General features: G+C 38.5%; 2 protein-coding genes across 2 annotated transcripts in view; one reads left to right on the forward strand and one right to left on the reverse strand.

The window, feature by feature from the left end:
• Positions 1 to 20,764, forward strand: part of CENPP (centromere protein P) — a 274,112-nt gene that overhangs the window by 128,930 nt on the left and 124,418 nt on the right. The window lies entirely within an intron of this gene.
• ASPN (asporin) overlaps positions 1 to 20,764 on the reverse strand; it is a 29,628-nt gene that overhangs the window by 2,520 nt on the left and 6,344 nt on the right. The window contains exons 2-7 of the mRNA XM_053577726.1: positions 17,780 to 18,065; positions 13,790 to 13,902; positions 9,936 to 10,149; positions 8,945 to 9,055; positions 3,091 to 3,184; positions 2,536 to 2,674 (exon numbers count right to left, since the gene is read on the reverse strand). Coding sequence (XP_053433701.1) covers positions 2,536 to 2,674; positions 3,091 to 3,184; positions 8,945 to 9,055; positions 9,936 to 10,149; positions 13,790 to 13,902; positions 17,780 to 18,035 — 927 coding nt within the window. The 5' untranslated portion in view covers positions 18,036 to 18,065. The remainder of the gene's footprint in view (positions 1 to 2,535; positions 2,675 to 3,090; positions 3,185 to 8,944; positions 9,056 to 9,935; positions 10,150 to 13,789; positions 13,903 to 17,779; positions 18,066 to 20,764) is intronic.

Below are 20,764 nucleotides of genomic sequence, written 5' to 3' on the forward strand. Positions count from 1 at the left end.
TGAACATGTCTTTTTTAATTAAATTATTATTCAGCAAGAATGGTGAATGTAGTCTTTCATCCCCTTTAACAATCCTAATCTTTCTTCCCTGTTTTTTGGCAACAGTGAGAATTCTGGGAAATCTACTTGCCTGACAGCAGTCTACTTAACTGACAGCATGTTAGCATATTTAAAATTAGGAGCCTTTTGCTGGTCAAGCTGGGATATCCTCTTTGGCTGTTGTTACCTCTAAATCCTGCCTTTATATCTTACTAAGACTAATACATGAGACCAATTATGAAAACTCTAGGCATTGGGTGGCACCTATGGCTCAGTTGGTAGGGCGCTGGCCCCATATGCCAAGGGTGGTAGGTTCGAACCTGGCCCCAGCCAAACTGCAACAAAAAAACAGCCGGGCATTGTGGCAGGTGCCTGTAGTCCCAGCTACTCAGGAGGCTGCGGCAAGAGAATCGTCTAAGCTCAGGAGTTGGGGGTTGCTATGAGCTGTGATGTGCTGGAATTCTGCTGAGGGCGATGAAGTGAGACTCTGTCTCTTAAAAAAAAAAAAACTTTAGGCATTGCTAAAATATTCAAATTTTGGTGTTGGGATCCCATAACTGACTGCTCACTATCAGCGCAAGGTATAGTTACTGTAACTCTGACCTCACTGGGAATGGAAATGTGCTGGACATCAATGTGTTAAACTATATGGACATTTATTGAATCATGCACTTATGACTTGTGTTCTTCTCTCAATGTGTTATAATCCTATTCATTAAAAAAAATGCTAGCAAGGTATAGGTAGATTTAAGAGAGACTGGAAATTGGAATCATTGCTGTGGAGCAAATTTGGCAAAAATGAGATCAGAGATAGCTTGAGCGAGGACAGATTCAGGTAGTGCTCACTGGCTAAACAGACATCCAGATGCAGCATTTGAAAAAGTCAAACTAAAAGTTGTTACTTTGAGATTAGCTCCTGCCTATAGCACATTCATTTTAAAGATAGACCAGAAAGAAATCTAGAAGGAAGGTGGCTTAAGGCCCAGTTTTGTTCTTAGTGTATTGTTTGCTTTTTGTAAGAAGAGGGTTTTTGCTCTTGGGAGGTTCTAAAGGTTTATCAGATTCTCCAAGGAATCTATGACCCCTTTAATACCCTATTAAAAGTTGCCAGATTAGGGGCAGCACCTGTAGCTCAATGGAGTAGGGCACCGGCCCCATATGCCAGAGGTGGGTTCAAACCCAGCCCCAGCCAAAAACTAAAAAAAAAAAAAAAAAAAGTTGCCAGATTAAGGCTGGGCACAGTGGCTCATGTCTGTAATCCTAGCACTCCAGAAGGCTGAGGTGGGTGGATTGCTTGAGTTCAGGAGTTTGAGACTTCCCTGAGTAAGAGCAAGACTCTGTCTCTACTAAAATTAGAAAAACTAAGCTGGGTATAGTGGCTCATGCCTGTGGTCCTAGCTACTCAGGAGGCTGAGGCAAGAGGATTGATTATTCAAACCCAAAAGTTTGAGGTTGCTGTGAACTATGATGATGCCGTGGTACTCTACCTAAGGTGACAGAGTAAGACTCTGTCTCAAAAAAAGAAAAAAGAAAGAAAAAGGGCCAGACATGGTGGCTCACACCTCTAATCCTAGCACTCTGGGAGGCCAAGGCAGGTAGACTGCCTGAGTTCAGGAGTTCTAGACCAGCCTGAGCCAGAGCGAGACCCCATCTCTAAACATAGCCAGGTGTTGTGGCGGGTGCCTGTAGTGCCAGCTACTCAGGAGGCTTAGGCAAGAGAATCACTTGAGCCCAAGAGTTGAGGTTGCTGTGAGCTGACACTCTACTGAGGACAACAAAGTAAGACTCTTGTCTGAAAACAAACAAAAAAGCTAGCTGGAGTTTATAACAGGAGCCAGCAGTCCCAACTACTGTGGCGCCACAGCACTCTACCCAGGATGACAGAGAAAGACTGTCCCAAAAATTTGAACTTGCAATGCTCTAAATAGGGACTTTTGGTTAGTTATATACAGTATTCTGGTTGGAATATTTTAAAAATCATATGTACTTCTAGCAAAAGCAACACACTGATAGTGAAAATACCTGGAGCCCAATCCTCTTGCTCTGCCTGCTGATAAGTTTCCAGAATAAAGGGGCATATGATCCTGTTCAGTGTCCTGACTATTCCTGCCTCTATGTAGCTGCTTCCACTCTAGAAACCTGAAAAATTAGCTGTCTCAACAGTTTTGCCATAGCGCCCTCAGTCATTTCAACAAGAGAAACAGGAAAAGTGGAAATGGATCCTGAGCTTTTAGGTGACATCTATGTAGAAATCAGTCTCTTAAAGCTCTCCTGCTTCATAAAACACCTCATGCAACCTGGAGAGTCATCATACTTGAATTACCCTTGCACTTGCTTGGTCTTGCTTGAGATATACTAAAGTAACCTATACGGCACTCTACCAAGGGCGATAAAGTGAGACTCTGTCTCTACTCCTCCACCCCACCCCACCCCCCCCAAAAAAATATATATATATGAAATGGCTAGTATCTACCAAATACAAGTAAAATGTTTTACCTGGAGGTATTTCAACTCTGGTAATCCTGAAGGGATTTTTTTAAGTTTATTGTTTTCCAAATGTATTTCTCTCACACGTGGGATGTTAGCAAGACTTCCATTTTCAATATCTGTGATTCTGTTATTTCCTAGGCCCAACCTAAAAATGATATAAAATGCATCAACTCTTATGCAGATGTATGTAGGTGTGATAGAATTAGCTGAAAACATTAAAACTTAGTTAGAATTTAAACCTGTCAATTTTATGTCATGGCTTTATTTAATAACCTATTTCCATATGAAATAAACCTCGCCTCCCATTGTCAGAAAATTCTTTAACCTAAATTCAACAAAAGGGAAATTTGAAAAGTGTCCTTTTCCTCTTTCTACTTGTTTTGCCTATCCTGTTAGCATAGACAATAATAATAGTAGTTCTCTCTAGTTTTCCCTTCAAACTCTCTGGTTGCAATAGTGATGATCTCAACAAGGGTGCCTATATATGTTCTCCAAGAAGTTTCATTAACATCTTAATACTACGGACTGCCACTTCTAAATTAAGATTTGGGGAACTTTTACCTTTGTAGTTCTTTGTATCGTTTAAAATCCTCTTGTTCCACAGTTGAAATTTTATTATAATCTAAATGAAGCTCCAGTAAAGTTGATGGTAAACCTAATAAGAAAGAAACATGTATGTTAAATAAAATAAAAAGCAAGTCTCATTGACTGTTCGTTTACTTTTCAAATTTCAGATTTAGGTTATTTTTTTTGTAACTTTTTTTTTTTTGAGACAGCGTCTCACTATGTTGCCCTGGGTAGAGTGCTGTGCCACCACAGCTCACAGCAACTTCCAACTCTTGGGCTTAAACGATTCTCTTGCCTCAGCATCCCAAGTAGCTGGGACCACAGGCTCCCGCCACAATGCCCAGCTATTTTTTGTTGTTGTTGCAGTTGTCATTGTTGTTTTAGCAGGCCCGGGCTGGGTTCAAACCCACCAGCCTCGGTGTATGTGGCTGGCACCCCTACCCATTGAGCTATAGGTGCTGAGCCAAGTCACTTTTATTCTTTACTGGAATATTTAAAATCAAATGCCATATATAATGTTGTTTCATCCATAAATTCTTCATGAGATGTCTCTGATAAGATAATCTTTTTTTGTGTATGTATATAACCACACTGTTAAGATCACATCTAACAAAATTAACAATGATTCTTTGCTATCTAATATTCAGTTCTCCCAGTTGTATATATATCAATATCCCAAATATATCATTTTACAGCTGGTTTTTTTCAAGTCAGGATCCAAATAGAGTTTACAGAATACATTTGGTTCTTAGATCTTTTGAAATCTCTTCTTCTATAATGTACTTCCTCCTTTTTTCTCTCATGTCTACTGATTTGTTTCTATGTTGATGTATTTGAGATACTCATTTTCTGGACTGGCTGACAGCTTCCATAGGATGTCATTTATCAGGATCTTCTAACCTCTCATTTCTTATGAGCTGGTAGTCAGATCCTGAGGTGAAATCAGATGCTATACAGATAGATCAGCCTTTCACCTGATAGTCTTAGCTTCCATCCACGATTGCTACCTAGATCCACATCTCATTAGGAATTGGTAAATAGTGATTTTCTGATTTTTATCATTCTTTGTGGATTTATTAGCTAGAAGTCTTCAGAATTTTCCCTTATTAATCTTTAGTTACTTTATAAGATAGTTTTTATAGAAAAGGCATCAAAACTTGATTCTTTCAGTTTATGAATTAGTGTAATGTTCAGAGGTGACCAGTTAAGGGTTTTTTTTTAAAAAATCTCATTATATTTATCTAACAAATGGAATCAGTGTAACCTAATTCTTTCTACCCTCAATAAATCCCAAACAGTAAAAAAAAAAAAATTTTTAAAGAAAAAACATCAGTATAAACAAATGAACTTTTACACTATTTGATATGTTCAGTCCATTGCAATATTTATTCTTTCTTTTTTTTGTTTTTGTTTTTGTTTTTGTTTTTGGCCAGGGCTAGGTTTGAACCCGCCACTCCAGCATATGGGACTGGCGCCCTACTCCTTGAGCCACAGGCGCCACCCTAAACTTTTTTTTTGTGTGTGTGGTTTTTTTTGGCCGGGGCTGGGTTTGAACCTGCCACCTCCGGCATATGGGACCGGCACCCTACTCCTTGAGCCACAGGCGCCACCCTATTTATTCTTTCAATTAGTAGTGGTTTTTGTATAAATTAAGAAGCCAATCTGCAGTGCCCTGGCACATAACAGGCTTCCAATGAATGAATGTTCATCCTTTCTTTCTTATAGGGACATATCCTGACCCTACCTTTCCTGAGATAAACTCAAGCTGGAAAAAGGGACTGACCAGAGATTCGGTCAGACTTCATTTTGTTACTCCTATACAGAATACACATACTATATATCAACCAAAGGTTCTAGTTAGCTAGCTAGGGAAAACTTTCCTTTTTTCAACTCTTGCTGAAACATTTTCTTCCTATATTAGTGATAAAGACTTAGGAATGTAATTGAAACATCCTTATGAATAGCAACAGTCTTCATGGCTGAATTTATTTTGTTGACAAAATCTGCTTTGCATTTTTTTTTTTTTTTTTAATGTTTTAGAAAGTTTATTTTCAAGTTGGAAACCAGGCCAGTGGAATACTTGGCCGGTCTGCTTCTGTTAGGGGTCAAAGTTCATCTCTAGCTCACAAAGTTATGTGAGTACAGACTCTTCACCAATACCCACCTCCCCAAGGGCACATATTCTATTTTTGTAGGGGGACAAATTAATTTTTCACTTTAGTGATTTTATTCAAAAATCAGTAAATGTTCAAAAAACATTACAAAGAATATCCAAGGTTTTTAAAAATATATAAAGAGATGGAAGTTACTTTTTCTGCTTTTATCAACTCTAGAAGCCCTGAGTAAGCTGCTTCTTTTTTTTTTTTTTTTTTTTTGCTTTGCATTTTAAAAGTAAATAAACTGAGGAGCTAATAAATAATTTTTTTTTTTTTTTGGAACAGTCTCAAGCTGTCGCCCTGGGTAGAGTGCTATGGCATCATAGTTCACAGCAACCTGCAGCTCTTGGGTTCAAGTGATCCTCTTGCCTCAGTTTTTGTTTTGTTTTGTTTTGTTTTTTAGTAGACAGGATCTTGCTTTTTCGCTCAGGCTGGTTTTGAACTTGTGAGCTCAAGCTATCCACCCACCTCTGTCTCCAAGAGTGCTAGGATTACAGGAGTGAGCCACCCCACCCAGCTGTAAATAATTCTTACAAACTTAGAGTGTTCTAATTTCTTTTTCTTTCTTTCTTTCCTTTCTTTTCCTTTTTGAGACAGAGTCTCACTTTGTCACCCTCAGTAGAGAGCTATGGCATCACAGCTCACAGTAACCTCAAACTCTTGGGCTCAAGTGATTCTGTTGCCTCAGCTAGCCTCCCAAGTAGCTGGGACTACAGGCACCTGCCACAACACCCAGCTATTTTTGGAGATGGGGGTCTTACTATGGCTGAGACTGGTCTCCAACTAGTGAGCTCAGGCAATCCACCAGCCTCCGCCTCTCAGAATGCTAGGATTCTAATTTCTTGAATTCTGATTGAGAGTAATAATATTTATGGAATTACTATGTGGTCCCTCCAGTATGTAAGACAAAGGTTTTGTCTTCAAAGGCCTTGTATTCTATGAATAATTGAGCAGATCAATTGTACACATAAAAATCACTCGAAAAATAGATAGTACAGTGTGCCAGTCTATTTGAGAGTAGGTTGTAGAAAGTCAGAAAAGAGAGAAAAATCTCTGGAAGAGGGTTTGTGGAATTTGAGGAGACTGTTGTATCCCCTACAACATGAGGAAGGTGGGTGATCAGAGAGAAGAGTAAAGTATATAGCCTCTAGGATAAATAAGCAGTAGTGTGAATTTGGCAGAAGCTCAGTAACCAGCTGCTAGCACACTTTTGTACTGGTATTTCTATTCCCACCCTGTGTTCAAACAGGTTTCCCCTCTCCTTTGTATAATACCTTTATGCAGTGGAATTTCTCAGATGGACCAGAAGGAAGACATTTTCTTACTCTGCTCTTGTTAACTTGTTGGGTCTGGTAAGGACCCTCAGGTCTGTTGCATCATTTCATCCTGCCACAGTGGTAAAACTGAACTATGGCATGTAGGCAGTCAGCTTTCATATTTCAGTGAATAAATTTTAAAAACAAAAAACTTAACTGGCTTCTGAATCTCAAAGAGATCTCCAAGGAGTAGTTATGCAAATTGAGGGATTTGATTTCAATTTATATTACTAAAGACAGTGTTCAGTCTGTCTTTAGTAATGTATGTCTTCAAAGATATTCTTAGAAATTTGCAGAGAATTGCAATGAGAATGTTTTGCAGTTTAGAAAAGAATGCTGGTGTGAACATGAAGAATGGCCATGTAGTGGGAGAGTAGTCTGGACCAGCAGTTCCTCCCTCCTATCCTTTAGTTCTTACCTCCTCTCCTTCCTCTACCATCATTCCTTTCCTTGTCCTGACTCTCCTTTACTGGATCATCCACAATATGAAAGGGATTTTATATGTTTAACTTATTGCGTGAAGTTCGTATTTTTTGAAAATGGTAAGTACGTTTCTTGTAGAAAAACAGCCACTGCCTTCAATAAAGTGATTTTTATTTACATAATTCTGAATTAAACTGATGTTTCTTTTCCTGCATAGAAAAATTGTTAGCCCCCTTTTACTCTTGTTTTTTTTTCCAATTAATAAATACAGGAGTCCCATGAGGAGCAGCTGGGAAACCTGCTTCTCCTCTGAGCACTGATCCCTGCTTTCCACTCCAAGTGTCCGAGGTTTTGGTGAGTGGAGGAGGGGCAAGAGTTTGGAACGCGGGCCTTTTACTTTTTTTTGAGGCAGAGCATCACTATGTCACCCTCGGTAGAGTGCTGTGGCGTCACAGCTCACAGCAACCTCAAACTCTTGGGCTTAAGCAATTCTCTTACCTCAGCCTCCCAAGTAGCTGGGACTGCAGGGGCCCGCCACAACACCCGGCTATTTTTTGTTGCAGTTGTCATTGTTGTTTAGCTGTCCCGGGCTGGGTTCGAACCTGCCACCCTCAGTTTATGTGGCCTGCGCTGTAACCACTGTGCTATGGCGCCAAGCTTGCCCCCTTTTACGTTTAAATGATCTTTCACCTAAGTGAGAAGTCACCACTTGATTAACAATAACAACCTTCATGTGTCTTTTAAATTATCTGTTTATGTTTGTTTTGTTAATCTGCTTTAAGTGAGCAGTAGAAAAGGGGGTTATGATGTAGTTGTTGCTTTTACTGGTGGATACTGAAAGACAGCTATTTGAAAGTGAAAGTAGTGTGGTGCCTATAGCTCAAAGGGGTAGGGTGCCAGCCCCATATGCTGGAGGTGGTGGGTTCAAACCCAGCCCCGGCCAAAAACTGCAAAAAAAAAAGAAAGTGAAAGTATGTTGCCAATCCACCTTTTGGGTACAGAACATAACTACAAGAGGGACTCTACCTAACAAATTAAAGTACTATGATTTGGTTTTTTGTACCCTCACATTAACCTGAAATAGAAAAAGAAAATATGTTGCTAATCATAGGGGTTATTTCTTACTCCATTACTCATTAAAGCAGAGAGATTGATGAAGCGCCCCCTTGTCAGAGACAAGGAAAGCAAGACTTTGAGCATGAGTTCTAAGAAGGGAATTCCTACCTAGTTAATTATCAGACAGGGAGCTTAGAAATAACAGGTTAGAAAACTGGTCCTCCAGCAAACTTAGAAGAGCATTTTACTTTGAGGGGGCAGCCTTAGATTACATGAAACCATGATAAAGAGCTCAGTGTTTATCCTCGTAGTCATTATGTCATGAGAGGGCAGTTCCTCAAAGCTATCTGTGTATGCGTACATTAATCTTCATAGCATCCTTGAAGGAAGCTGGGTTGAGAAGGCCTTGCCTACAGTGGACCTTCTATTCCTACTAGAAGGGGCTGCTGGGTCTGGCCTCAAGGCTCTCCCTGGAACTGTGGCTACACCAGTGGGGACAGGGTCTCTGGCCCCATCCATCTTTTTTGCTTTCTTCTCCACAGAATTGTCTACCTCTAACAGGTACTTCACAAAATAACAGGTATAGATTAGAAAATATTGGGAAAGAAGAGGAAAATAAAAAGTTCATTGCTTCTTAGTGTTTATTCTTTCTGGAGAAAAAAAGATTATGGTTTAATTCTGTCAGGAAAGAAAAGCACTACCTATGGTACTTTATGTGTGTTTAAGTAAGTGCTAAATTTCATACTATGCTGACCAGGACTAGTACAAGCAGTACCAATTGCAGTGTGTACTCCACATTTGCATAGCTATTTGTAATAGCTTACACTATTGCATTTGATAGTCATTGAAAGATAGCAATTTTAAAAATACTCTGTCTTTAATGAAGTAAATACAAACCTTTAGGAACTGAAGTCAGTTTTGCTTCTGCAATTCTGATGTGGAACACTGTCACCCCTTCAAATGCCCCTGGCTCTATCCCATTATTATCAAGAGGGTTTGCACTCATTTCTGTGGGGGAAAATAATATGATTTAATACACATAGGTTGTATTACAAAGGAAATTCACAATGCAGAGAGACATATCTCAAGAATATTCAAGAAGTGTAAAACATCTTTTAGACTCATTTTCACTCAATATATCTGTTTCTATTTTCCCTTCTGAAAAATACTGCTTTGTATTATGTGAGCTGAAATACATAATGAGTTCACTATTTTGCTTTGTCAATGATGATATCACACTTCTCCAATCATGAGCATGATAAATTTTGTTGTAGTATTAATAATATCACATCAGAAAAAAAGATCATCCTTCATATAGTTCAAAATATTTATCTCCGGCGGCACCTGTGGCTCAAGGAGTAGGGCACCAGTCCCATATGCTGGAGGTGGCGGGTTCAAACCCAGCCCCGGCCAAAAACCAAAAAAAAAAAAAACATTTATCTCCTTTATACTTTCTTACCTGAACTTTTTTATTATGTGAATTAGAAAAGTGTAGGGTCCATTTCAGATAATATCTGGATTCATTTTGTATATTATATTTGAGTAGTTCACATAATACATTAAAAATACTATCTTTAAATTAAGAAAGAATAATATAGATTTTACTAATTAAGGTCTAGTCAGAAAACAGAAACCATACAAGTTGTTTCCAAGACTCTTGAAAGAGAGAGAAAGAGACAGTATTATAAAAGCCATGTTTTCTTTAAGTGCTATGAATTTTGTTAGGCATTTTAAATGGTTTATAAATTTCTTTAAGGATTATTATTAGTAGATTTAAAAAATTAATTTTTCAAATTATTATTATTAAAAGTTAATAATGACGATAAAGTGGTCTATATCTGCTTGTGGATTATAATTTCAAGATGTCCCATTCATGTGAAAAACTTACCCAAAACATGTAAAGCATTCATTTCTTTGAATGTGTCCTTTTGTATTTTCTTGACTTTATTATCATGAATTCTGAGTTCTGCTAATGATTTGGGAAGATTAAGTGGTATTTCAGTTAGTTGATTGTGAGACAAATACAGCCTGCGCAACTTCTTTGTGGTTAGAAAGGTTTTGGGGTGAATCTTTGTTAGCTTGTTGTTGTTCAGAATCAGAGCCTGGATAAAACATAGAAAATTATACAATATTATGAAATGGATTTGACTTACTGATATTTTACAATGATTAATCAATCAATCATGAAAATCAATAACATTTATGTCATTGGCGTATGGGATCAAACGTATAAAAAATTTCCCTGCCCAATCTAAGCTTAAAAAAATAATTACTGGGCGGCACCTGTAGCTCAGTGGGTAGGATGCCGACCACATACACAGAGGCTGGCAGGTTCGAACCCAGCCCAGCCAGCTAAAACAACAATGACAACCACAACAACAACAACAACAACAACAACAACAAAAAAAAAACTGGGCATGTGGCGGGCACCTATAGTTCCAGCTACTTGGGAGGCTGAGGCAAGAGAATCACTTAAGCCCAAGAGTTTGAGGTTGCTGTGAGCTGTGACGCCATGACACTCGACCCAGGGCAATAGCTTGAGACTCTGTCTCCAAAAAAAAACTACTGAGTTAGAATAGCGAAAAGCCCTTTTTTGTTTTATTTTTTGTTTTTGAGACAGAATCTCACTTTGGCACCTGGGCTAGAGTGTAGTGGTGTCATCACAGGTCACTGCAACTTCAAACTCCTAGGCTCAAACAGTCTTACTGCCTCAGCCTCCCAAGTAGCTAGAACTATAAGCATTTGCCACTACAACTGGCCAATTCTAATTTCTCTATCTTTTATAGAGGTAGAGTCTTGCTCTTGCTCAGACTGGTCTTAAACTCCTGGGCTCAAGTAATCTTCTTGCCTCAGCCTCTCGAAGTGGTAGGAGTAAAGGTGTAAACCACCATGCCCAACCAGTGAATGGCTCTAACATGTGATGTTGTGCCTTTAGTTTAGGTACAAGCTCATCTTTTTGTAATCTTTGAATAAGTAATACGTGCACATAGTTGAGGCTTCAGCCTCTACCCAACCTCCTATTTCCCTTCATGGAGGAGACCAGCGGTATTATCTTTATCTTAAAGTCTATTTGCACTACAAAATTATGTTTGGTACACGCCAAATATGACATGTGATATTGTCTGTTTTGAAAACTTCACTTCTTTTGTGTTTACAAAAGTTTAGTATTTTTCCCAGGCTAAAGGCCCATAAAGTACATATAGCTCAGTTCTTTTCTTATTGCCAGATTGCAGAATTTTCAGTCCTCACCAAAATTGGTGATAGATCACTAAGCTTCTTCAGGACCTTTGTGTTTCTCTCTACTAATTCAGGCGCCTGAATTAACTCTCTCAAGGAGCAGCTCTAGATTCATTCCTTTTATGAATTTTGTCCCCAGTCTCATTTACAGCCATCTCCCAGCTTCAAGGCTGTTTTAATGTCTTGCTGTTATTACTAACATTGTTGTCTTTTCATGGCAGAAATATACATTCTTTGACCACTCAGTAAACTCCCTTTATCCTCATGTCTACTTGGTTCACTGTCAGACCTTTATGTTTCCCTTTTTTTACTCCTCTTCCAGATATGTTATTAGTATCAAAAGTTTCACCTGAGAAAGGTCACGCCTAGGAGAAGAGGTGAAACTACATTTTGTTACCAACGGGTAATGTAAATGCTGCTTTTTGAGTGCAGGATGCCAACTAAAAGTGTGTTCTCTTCTTTTTTGGTTACACTGAAAAATGAGGTGGCGGGTATTTAGCAACATGAGTCACAAAGATGGTTTGTGAACCCTCAGTTGACTTTTTTTTTCTTTTTTTTTTTTGAGAAAGAGTCTCATTCTGCTGCCTTGGGGAGAGTGCTGTGGCATCATCATAGTTCACAGCAACTTCAAACTCCTGGACTCAAGCTATCCTCTTGTCTCAGGCTCCTGAGTTGTTGAGATTATAGGTGATGGTCACTATGCCAGGCTAGTTTTCTATTTTTAGTAGAAATGGTGTCTTACTCTTGTTCATGCTGGTCTCAAATTCCTGAGCTCAGGTGATCCACCTGCCCCAGCCTTTCCAGAGTGCTAGGATTACTGGTGTGAGTCCCTGTGCTTGGCCTCTCAGTTGACTTCATATAGCAGAAATTATTACTCTCCTTTCAGTGATGAGGAAATGGGCACAGTGAAGAAAAGTCACTTACCTATGGTCATCCAACACATACAATGTTCACTTTGGAGCAGGACTGCTCTGACCCGTATTTGTTGGGTGACCATAGGCAAGAACTATGCAGTTGTTAGAGCCCTATAAAAAGAAGGATAAGTAATACAAAATGGCATAACAGTTTCTATGCAGCACCATTAAGTGCTGCCCAGTGCTGTGGGTTGCCCTGGCATAGTGAGCTGCAGATCCAGTTAAAGTGTTCTCTGAGTGCTGGCTTGGCTATCACAAAGTCCCCAGTTCATCACTAACAAATAGTGTAAAGGCAGAAGATGAGAAAAGCATAACCTTTCACAAGTAGGACAATGTGTTAGTAATAATGTCTCGAAGTGAGCTGGGAAATCTGAGAATGTGTTCTGAGTCTAAGTGCTGTGACCTTGTTTATTCTCTGACTATATCATCCTTTGTGTAAGAACCTAAACACCAGACAAGCCACTAAAATGTAACACTCCTTTAAACACAATGCCATATAAAAGTTGACTAAAAATAAAACAAGGAGGCCTAAAAAAAAAAACTTCTGATACCTTTCAGATTCTTGTTTCCCAATGAGTAACAGGGGTACATGTGAACTTAGTCTCTGGAATACTCCTTAAATGTAATGAAATGATGATAGACAAAAACTTTTTATGGCTCCAGTATTAAATATGCCATTAATTATTGTTCTTGTTGTTATCTAAGCTGAATATGGGTTGGAGAAGTGGTAGAAACATTCATAGACTATATTTCCAACTTCTGGTTGTAGAATAATGGCCTTGTTTTTTCCAAGAGTTTCTTGCCCTGAAGTTGGTGGGGTGGACTAGGTAGATCTTTGGTGGAATCCATTGTGTTATTTCTGATTTTCGTAATTTTTAAATGAGGGCTCAATTATAAAATAAATATATGCTCTTCTCTATTTTGTGGGGAGCCTTACCAAATCTGAGCTGTCTGCATGGTAAAAGAACAGACAAGAACAAGGCCCTGGCTACGTGGCAGTGAAATGTGAAAGCTGAGTTTTGCAGAGAGGCTGACCCAGGCTCCGCTAGGCTCATGTCCTTGCCATATAGACTTAATGTGAAGATTGTGTGTCCCTCAGTCAACCTCTGACATGATCAGTATGCATGTTCTCAATCTCTGGTGACAGAGAGATAGGGATAGGTCAGCAGGTTCTGTTGCACTGACTTCAGTATGACAGGGAAGCAAAGTGACCCCATATCTCTCAGGTATAGGAACAGAGCCAGGCCTGCAGGGCGGCAAGAGGCTATGTAGTTATGGTATTTATAGCACTCAGAAAAGTGTTTTCTACCTTGTTCTCTTAGTGCTATACCTTACCTGGAGATGACCATTAAACTCTTAGCCCATTGCCTTTTTTACCTGACTATTATTTAATAAATGTCAGTTGGATGAAACTATTGATTGAATTAAATCTATAAGTTTTAATTTGCTAGAGAGGTGCTGAATATAAGTATTTTTGTAATTTACACACAGAAAAGTAAGACTTGTTTACACTGACACAATATAATGAATCATTTTGGCAGTAATACAGACTTTCACTTAAATATTTGAAAATATGAGCATTTATTCTTACATAAAGTGAAGTGAGTCCTTTAAAATCATTTTCTTTGATTTCCTTAATTTTATTGTTTTGAAGGTCAACCATTCGTGTATCAAATGGAATGTTGCTTGGGACTGAGGTCAAACCTGAGAAAGAAACAAACATTAGTAGAGAATCATGCTGAAGATGACATTGCTAATGGTAGAAATGTATGTTTTTAAAAATCTTGGATTATCGTTAAATCACAGATAACAGTTTTAACAGATGATAAAAACAATTTTTGGAAAGGCCTCGGACCTTTCAGGTAACTTATTTTAATAAGATGTCTAGCTCTGTTTAGCTGTCACCACTCATCTGCTTCAAGGTGAAATAAAGGAGGGTAAGTTGGGACGGGCTGCCCTTACGACTATTAGTTAGGAGATGTCCAACAGCTGATGTGCAGCTTCTGGTGATAGACTTTTGGCTGAGGAATTTTAGCTTCTTTGCAAATTTTCAGGCTATCGTAGTACTAAATTGGAGTATATGGGTCTTGATCATTTTAAAAAGCCTTAATGTGTAGAAAGTAGTACTTAGAAAACAGATAAATTACACTTTAAGGTTAATCAAAAATTTTACTACCCATTCCTTTAAGTCAGTGGTTCTCAATGTTCCTAATTCTGCAGCCCTTTAATACAGTTCCTGTGGGTTGTCACCCATAGGTTGAGAACCACTGCTTTAAGTCACTAGCTCCTTTCGTTATAAATTCTTTGATTTACAAGTGCTTTGTTTTTTGTTTTTTTGAGACAGAGTCTCACTTTGTCACACTCAATAGAGTGCCCGGCATCATAGCTCACAGTAACCTTCAAATCTTAGGCTCAAGCGATCCTCTTGCCTCAACCTCCTGAGTAGCTGGTACTATAGGTGCCCACCACAACGCCTGGCTATTTTTAGAGACAGGGTCTCGCTCTTGCTTAGGCTGGTCTTGAATCCTTGAGCTCAGACAATCCACCTGCCTGAGTGCTAGGATTACAGGCATGAGCCACAGCACCCAGCCTGATTTACAAGTTCTTAATCATACTTAACTCTCCATTAGCATCTAAATGTGAGATATAATTCATCACCTGCAGCATTAGTGTATGCAGAGTTGTTTGGCCTCTCTTTTCCAGCCATGTGCCATACTTTGAAGTTATACTATTTTTAGTCAAAATTTCTCCTTTCAGGTACAGTAATACCTTAAGAATGTCATCTTAGCTGCATACTTCCTAATTAAATGACTAAAAGACAAAGTTTATTCTCCCCCTCTCATATTGACAAAAATGAGCAGAAAATTATCAGGAGCAGTATGTGATGTATTTCTTCCTTACTTTTTTCCTCTCCCTAGATGGCCAACCTTTATTCCTTAGGTGGAATATGGCCACCTTCTGCTTATTATTGCACATACCATACAATAGTTCTGCTTGAGAAGCATGGGGCCGCCTTGTTTTATTATTTCAAAATGTTGAAAGAATTTTACATTGAAAACTAATAATCATACTATCTGCTTTCTACCATCAGCATTTTATAAATACTATATTTAAAGTCCATCCACCAATTCAATTCATTTTTAATGCATTTTAAAGTGAATTGCAGGTATTAGTACACGTTTGATAGGACCACCCTTACTCCTGAAGAGTACTAGTATATCTGATAGCTACAAATTGAGGGATTGAATCTCTAAATATTTCAGAATCAACATACTACTCTATAGGTCTTTGGACTTTTCTCCTCCATACTTTAAAGTTGACAGCTCTTTTAAGAAATTTAACCGTATATGGGAAGAGGAAAGGGAGATAACATGATGACTTAGTAAACTAGAAGGGTATTTTTGTTTGTTAGAATAGTAATTATGTGTCTTTTAAGCATAGATTATTTTAGTTTTATTTGGTTTTTTTTCTTTTGTTATTAATAGAAGATTATTTTGATTTTAGAAAATGAAGTAGAAGTCTTACCAGAAGCAAATACGTACAATTTTATCCTGATTTTGCAATACAAAGTGCATTGATATGTACCCACTCGGCCAACTGATGGTAAATGGTGTTTTTTCTTGTCTGGGATGCAGCTTAGTAATGATAGTATATTCTAATGTTCCCTAATTCTAATCTCTTCTCACACCCAGAATCTGTCTCCATTTCTGTATTTCTCATTTCTGGTGCTCTTCCCACAGTCCTTCTGCATGTACTTCCAGACTTGTTTTCTGAAATGATACTTAGAGCTTTTTGTCTTTTTCTCAGGAGAGTGCCAAAAGGTAAAGCTTAAAACTCATTTTTTTTCTTGCCTATCTATTCCATTAGTCCTTCCCAGTTACTCCAGCTCATATTGGTCTCTCCCTTTCCTTTCCTTTCCTTTTTTCTTTCCTTTCCTTCCCCTTCCCCTTTCCTTTTTTGAAACAGAATTTCGCTCTGATGCACCAGGCTAAAGTCTCGTGGCATCATAGCTCACACCAACCTCAAATTCTTGGGCTCAAGTGACCCTCTTGCTTCAGACTCCCAAGTAGTTGAGACTACAAGTGCCCACCACAATGCCCAGCTCATTTTTTTTTTTTTTTCTATTTTTGGTAGAGACAAGGTCTCACTCTTGCTTAAGCTAGTCTCCAACTACCGAACTCAAGCCATCCTCCCACCTTGGCCTCTCAGAGTGCTAGAATTACGGGCATGAGCCATTGCACCTGGCCAAACTTCCCCCTTTCTGAATACTTTTTGTAACTTTTCTCATTTTGTCAGGTAATGACAAACTTTATTAAAGTCTGTAAAGTGGGCCGGGCACAGTGGCTCACACCTGTAATCCTAGCACTCTGGGAGGCTAAGGTGGGTGGATAGCCTGAAATGAGGAGTTTGAGGCCAGCCTGAGCAAGAGAGAGACCTCATCTCTAAAACTAGCCAGGCATTGTGGTGGGCACTTGTAGTCCAGTAGTTACTGCAGAGGCTGAGGCTAAAGGATGACTGGGGCCCAGGAGTGTGAGGTTGCTGTGAGCTATGATGACACACGGCACTCTACCAAGGACAACAAAATGAGACTGTCTCAACAAAAATAATGAAGTCTCTAGAGTGGATTTTAATAAACTTTGACTCTTGACATGAATGTTATAGCAGTAGGAAATAAGTCTAAAGCTTTTAGAGACAACTTCTCATTTAGAATCATGAAGTGGCCCATTAGGGCCACAATAGCCCCAAAATGGGAGTTGTATGCCACACCTTGGCCTCCATAGTAGGGCAAGTCTCAGCTGTCTCTTCTTTTCAAAATAGCTGAAGACAACTCTTGATATATTCGTATCACATCTCCTCCCTCAACAGGTCATGAGTGTGCTGTTGAGTGCTCCTTCATTAAAAGTATTAAAGAAATAAAGTACTCAGCAGAAAATTATAAAGATACTTAGTTCAGTCACCTCATTTCTAAGCAGTTATGAACCCAAATCATTCAAAACAAATAAAGCATGATCTTTAAAATGTATAGATTAGAGATTTCACAAACTCTCTATAACCCATTTCATTGTTCTGGACACAACTTATTTTATCATAGGATTTTACTGAAAAGTACAGTGTCTATCTGCTAACACTCTTATGATAAAACTGCAATGATATTCATTCCCTCTGAAGGGTATTAAAAGGAAGTGTTTTGATTTAATTGGCAAAGAGAAGGAAATATTCTATGTATAAAATTTCCAATGTGACTAATTTTCTGAAATTTTAAAAAACATTTTAGAATGTTCTATACATATGATTTTCTGAAATTTTTTTTTTTTTTTGGCTGGGGCTGGGTTTGAACCCACCACCTCCAGTATATGGGGCTGGCACCCTACTCCTTTGAGCCACAGGCGCCACCCAATTTTCTGAAATTTTAAAATAAGTTTGGACATAACTTTGGTGTTTGCTATACTTACCACCTTAAAATTTAAATGAAAAATCTTTCACAATCAGATGACTTTTGAAATGGCAGTGAGGACTTGTCCCATCCTTTTAATTTTGTTAGAATATATTATTCTTCAAAAGTGGATTTATGTTTTCTTACCCAGATCAGAACAATGTACAACTCGAGAGTAGCACTGACATCCAAATGGACAAGTTGGATACAGATCAAATGGGAAAAAGGGGTTTCTTGGCTCTCTTGTTGGAAAAAGAGAGTTGTTGTCATCATCGTCGTCATCATCATCATCTGTGTCTTCCATATCCTTCAGCATCACATTCTTCAGTGTTATATGTGAAGGGCTAAAGAAGGGTTTGGCAGAACACAAAGCCAGGAACAGTAGGAGTATATATTCCTTCATTTCGTCTTAGTGTAGAGGACCAATCTAGAACTAAATAGACATTGACTATTAAGTTAAAGTTTAAACAGATATAATTCCTACATCTATATATTGCTCAGTGCTGGAAAGATACAATGAAATGGCATTCTTAACCATTACTAGCTAATGTAAGAATAAATTTATAAAAACTTTTTTGTGCATTGAGAACTTTAAAAATACCTCTGTTTTTTCATACCATAATACTGCTAGTCTTAGGAAATAATTGTAAGCTGCAGAAAGATGCTCATCACAGAATTACTTATAACAACAAAAATATTAAAAACACTTAATGGTTAAAGGGGAGTAGTAAAATAGGGTATATTTATTTCGTGAAATATTTTGGGATCCACAAAATGTTTGCAAAAATATTTTAAAATATATTATTTTTGTGGGCGGTGCTTGTGACTCAAAGGGTTAGGGCGCCAGCCCCATATGCCAGAGGTGGCGGGTTCAAAAACTGCAAAAAAAAAAATATTATTTTTGTGAATACAAAAGCAAATATAAAATATCCATACATAGTATACTTATACTCACAAACAAAGCCTGTCAGAAATATACCTGATTGATGATAAACTCTTAAATGGTAAAACCATAAACTCTGTCTTCTTTTTTTCGGTAATTTTTATTATGAGCCATGAGTATTACTTTTTATAAGTAGAAAACTAATAAATGTTTTTATTTTATTTATTTTTATTTTATTTTATTTTATTTTTTCGAAACAAAGTCTCACTTTGTCACCCTTTATAGAATGCTCTGTCATCATAACTCACAGCAACCTCAAGCTCTTGGGGCTCAAGTGATCCTCTTGCCTCAGCCTCCCGAGTAGCTAGAACTACAGGTTGCCTGCCACAACAGCCAACCATATATATGGGTTTGTTTTCTTGGTTTTTTTTGTTGTTGTTGTTGTTGAGACAGTCTCACTGTGTCGCCCTGGGTAGAGTGCTATGACATCACAGCTCACAGCAACCTCAAACTCTTGGGCTTAAGCGATTCTATTGCCTCAGCCTCCCAAGTAGCTGGGACTACAGGCACCCGCCACAACACCTGGCTATTTTTTGGTTGTAGTTGTCACTGTTGTTTGGCAGGCCCGTGCTGGATTCAAACCCGCCAGCTCCAGTGCATGTGGCTGGCGGCCTAGCCACTGAGCTACAGGCGCCGAGCCCATAACATATGTTTTTAAAAGTAAAAACAGATTATCAAATCTAACTCTCTGTTCCCAACATCTTTCCATTGTCTTAATATCATTGCCCCTTTCAAAGGAATATCCTCAGCATCCCTTTAGACAACATCTGAGGTTTTACTTAAGTGATTTCTCTTTGATCTCCTCAATCTAACTCTCAGAGTCACTTTTTCCATATTGTCATTAGGATATTTTTCCTTCTAATCTGTTCTATTATCTAATACATACGTGTTCCAAACGTCTGGTATTTAGACTGTTCTTTCTTAGTCATCTTTCCATAGAGTTTTGTTTGTTAGTTTGGGGTAGGGCTAGATTATTTTCAGCTACGTTTTTTTTTTTTTCCTATTAATATAGATTCTTGCTCTGTTGCTCAGGCATCCGGATAGCTCACCATAACTTCACACTCTTGGGTTCAAGTGATCCTTCTGCCTCAGCCTCCCATGTAGCTGGGACTACAGGTACCTGCCATGATACCTGGCTGATTTTTATTTATTTATTTATTTTTATTTATTTTTTTTTTTTTGAGACAGAGTCTCACTTTGTCACCCTCAGTAAGAGTGCTGTGGTGTCATAGCTCACAGCAACCTCAAACTCTTGGGCTCAAGTGATTCCCTTGCCTCAACTTCCCAAGTAGCTGGGACTACAAGTGCCCACCACAATGCCAAGCTATTTTTAGAGACGATGTCTCACTCTGGCTCAGGCTGGTCTTAAACCTGTGAGCTCAGGCAATCCACCCACCTCAGCCTCCCTGACTGCTAAGATTATAGATGTGAGCCTCTGCATCCAGCCTACATCTGGCTGATTTTTCTGTTTTATTTTTTTTTATTTTTTTATTTTTTTAGTAGACACAGTGTCTCATTCTTCCTCAGGCTGGTGAAATTCCTGAGCTCAAGCACTCTTCCCACCTCAGCCTCCCAGAGTGCTAGGATTACAGGTATGAGCCAACATGCCTGGCCTTCAGTTATATTTTTTAAAACTTACACAAAATTGGAATGCACAAATAAGAATCTTCAGAGCATAATTCGTTGCCATCTGATGCTGGTATTTCCCCAGTAGTATTTACATATCATAGTTTCTTAACTACTACTTGTGAAATGTGTACATTCTTAGAAAATTGCAAATATTAAAAACATTTTTAAATCATCTGAAACCGATGTATCCTGGAGATGCACATTAGTGAGCCTGAATTCTGGCAGGAGGGCATCCATTCACTGCCATCTCTCAGCTATAGTCACCCAGTAGCATACCAGGCCTGCATTGCCTGAGTGCCAGACAGAGACAGAGCTGCAGGAGACTCCCAAAGTCAATCAGGGTCAGTCCAGGTTCAAGAAGAACTACCTGCCCCAAATCCCACCTGGTTACAGTTTCCCAGAACCCAGAAATCAACTTTTTAGCATCTCTCTATGGGCTTACTTTTTCCTATACTTAGGAATCAGAAATTATTTTAAAGTATCATTTATATATGGTATGTCTTTTTTAATCATGAGGAAGATTAGAATAGCCTACTGTCATTATTTATTAACCTGATAAT

This window comes from Nycticebus coucang, chromosome 2 (assembly GCF_027406575.1).
Source record: "Nycticebus coucang isolate mNycCou1 chromosome 2, mNycCou1.pri, whole genome shotgun sequence".
Taxonomy (NCBI): Eukaryota; Metazoa; Chordata; class Mammalia; order Primates; family Lorisidae; genus Nycticebus; species Nycticebus coucang.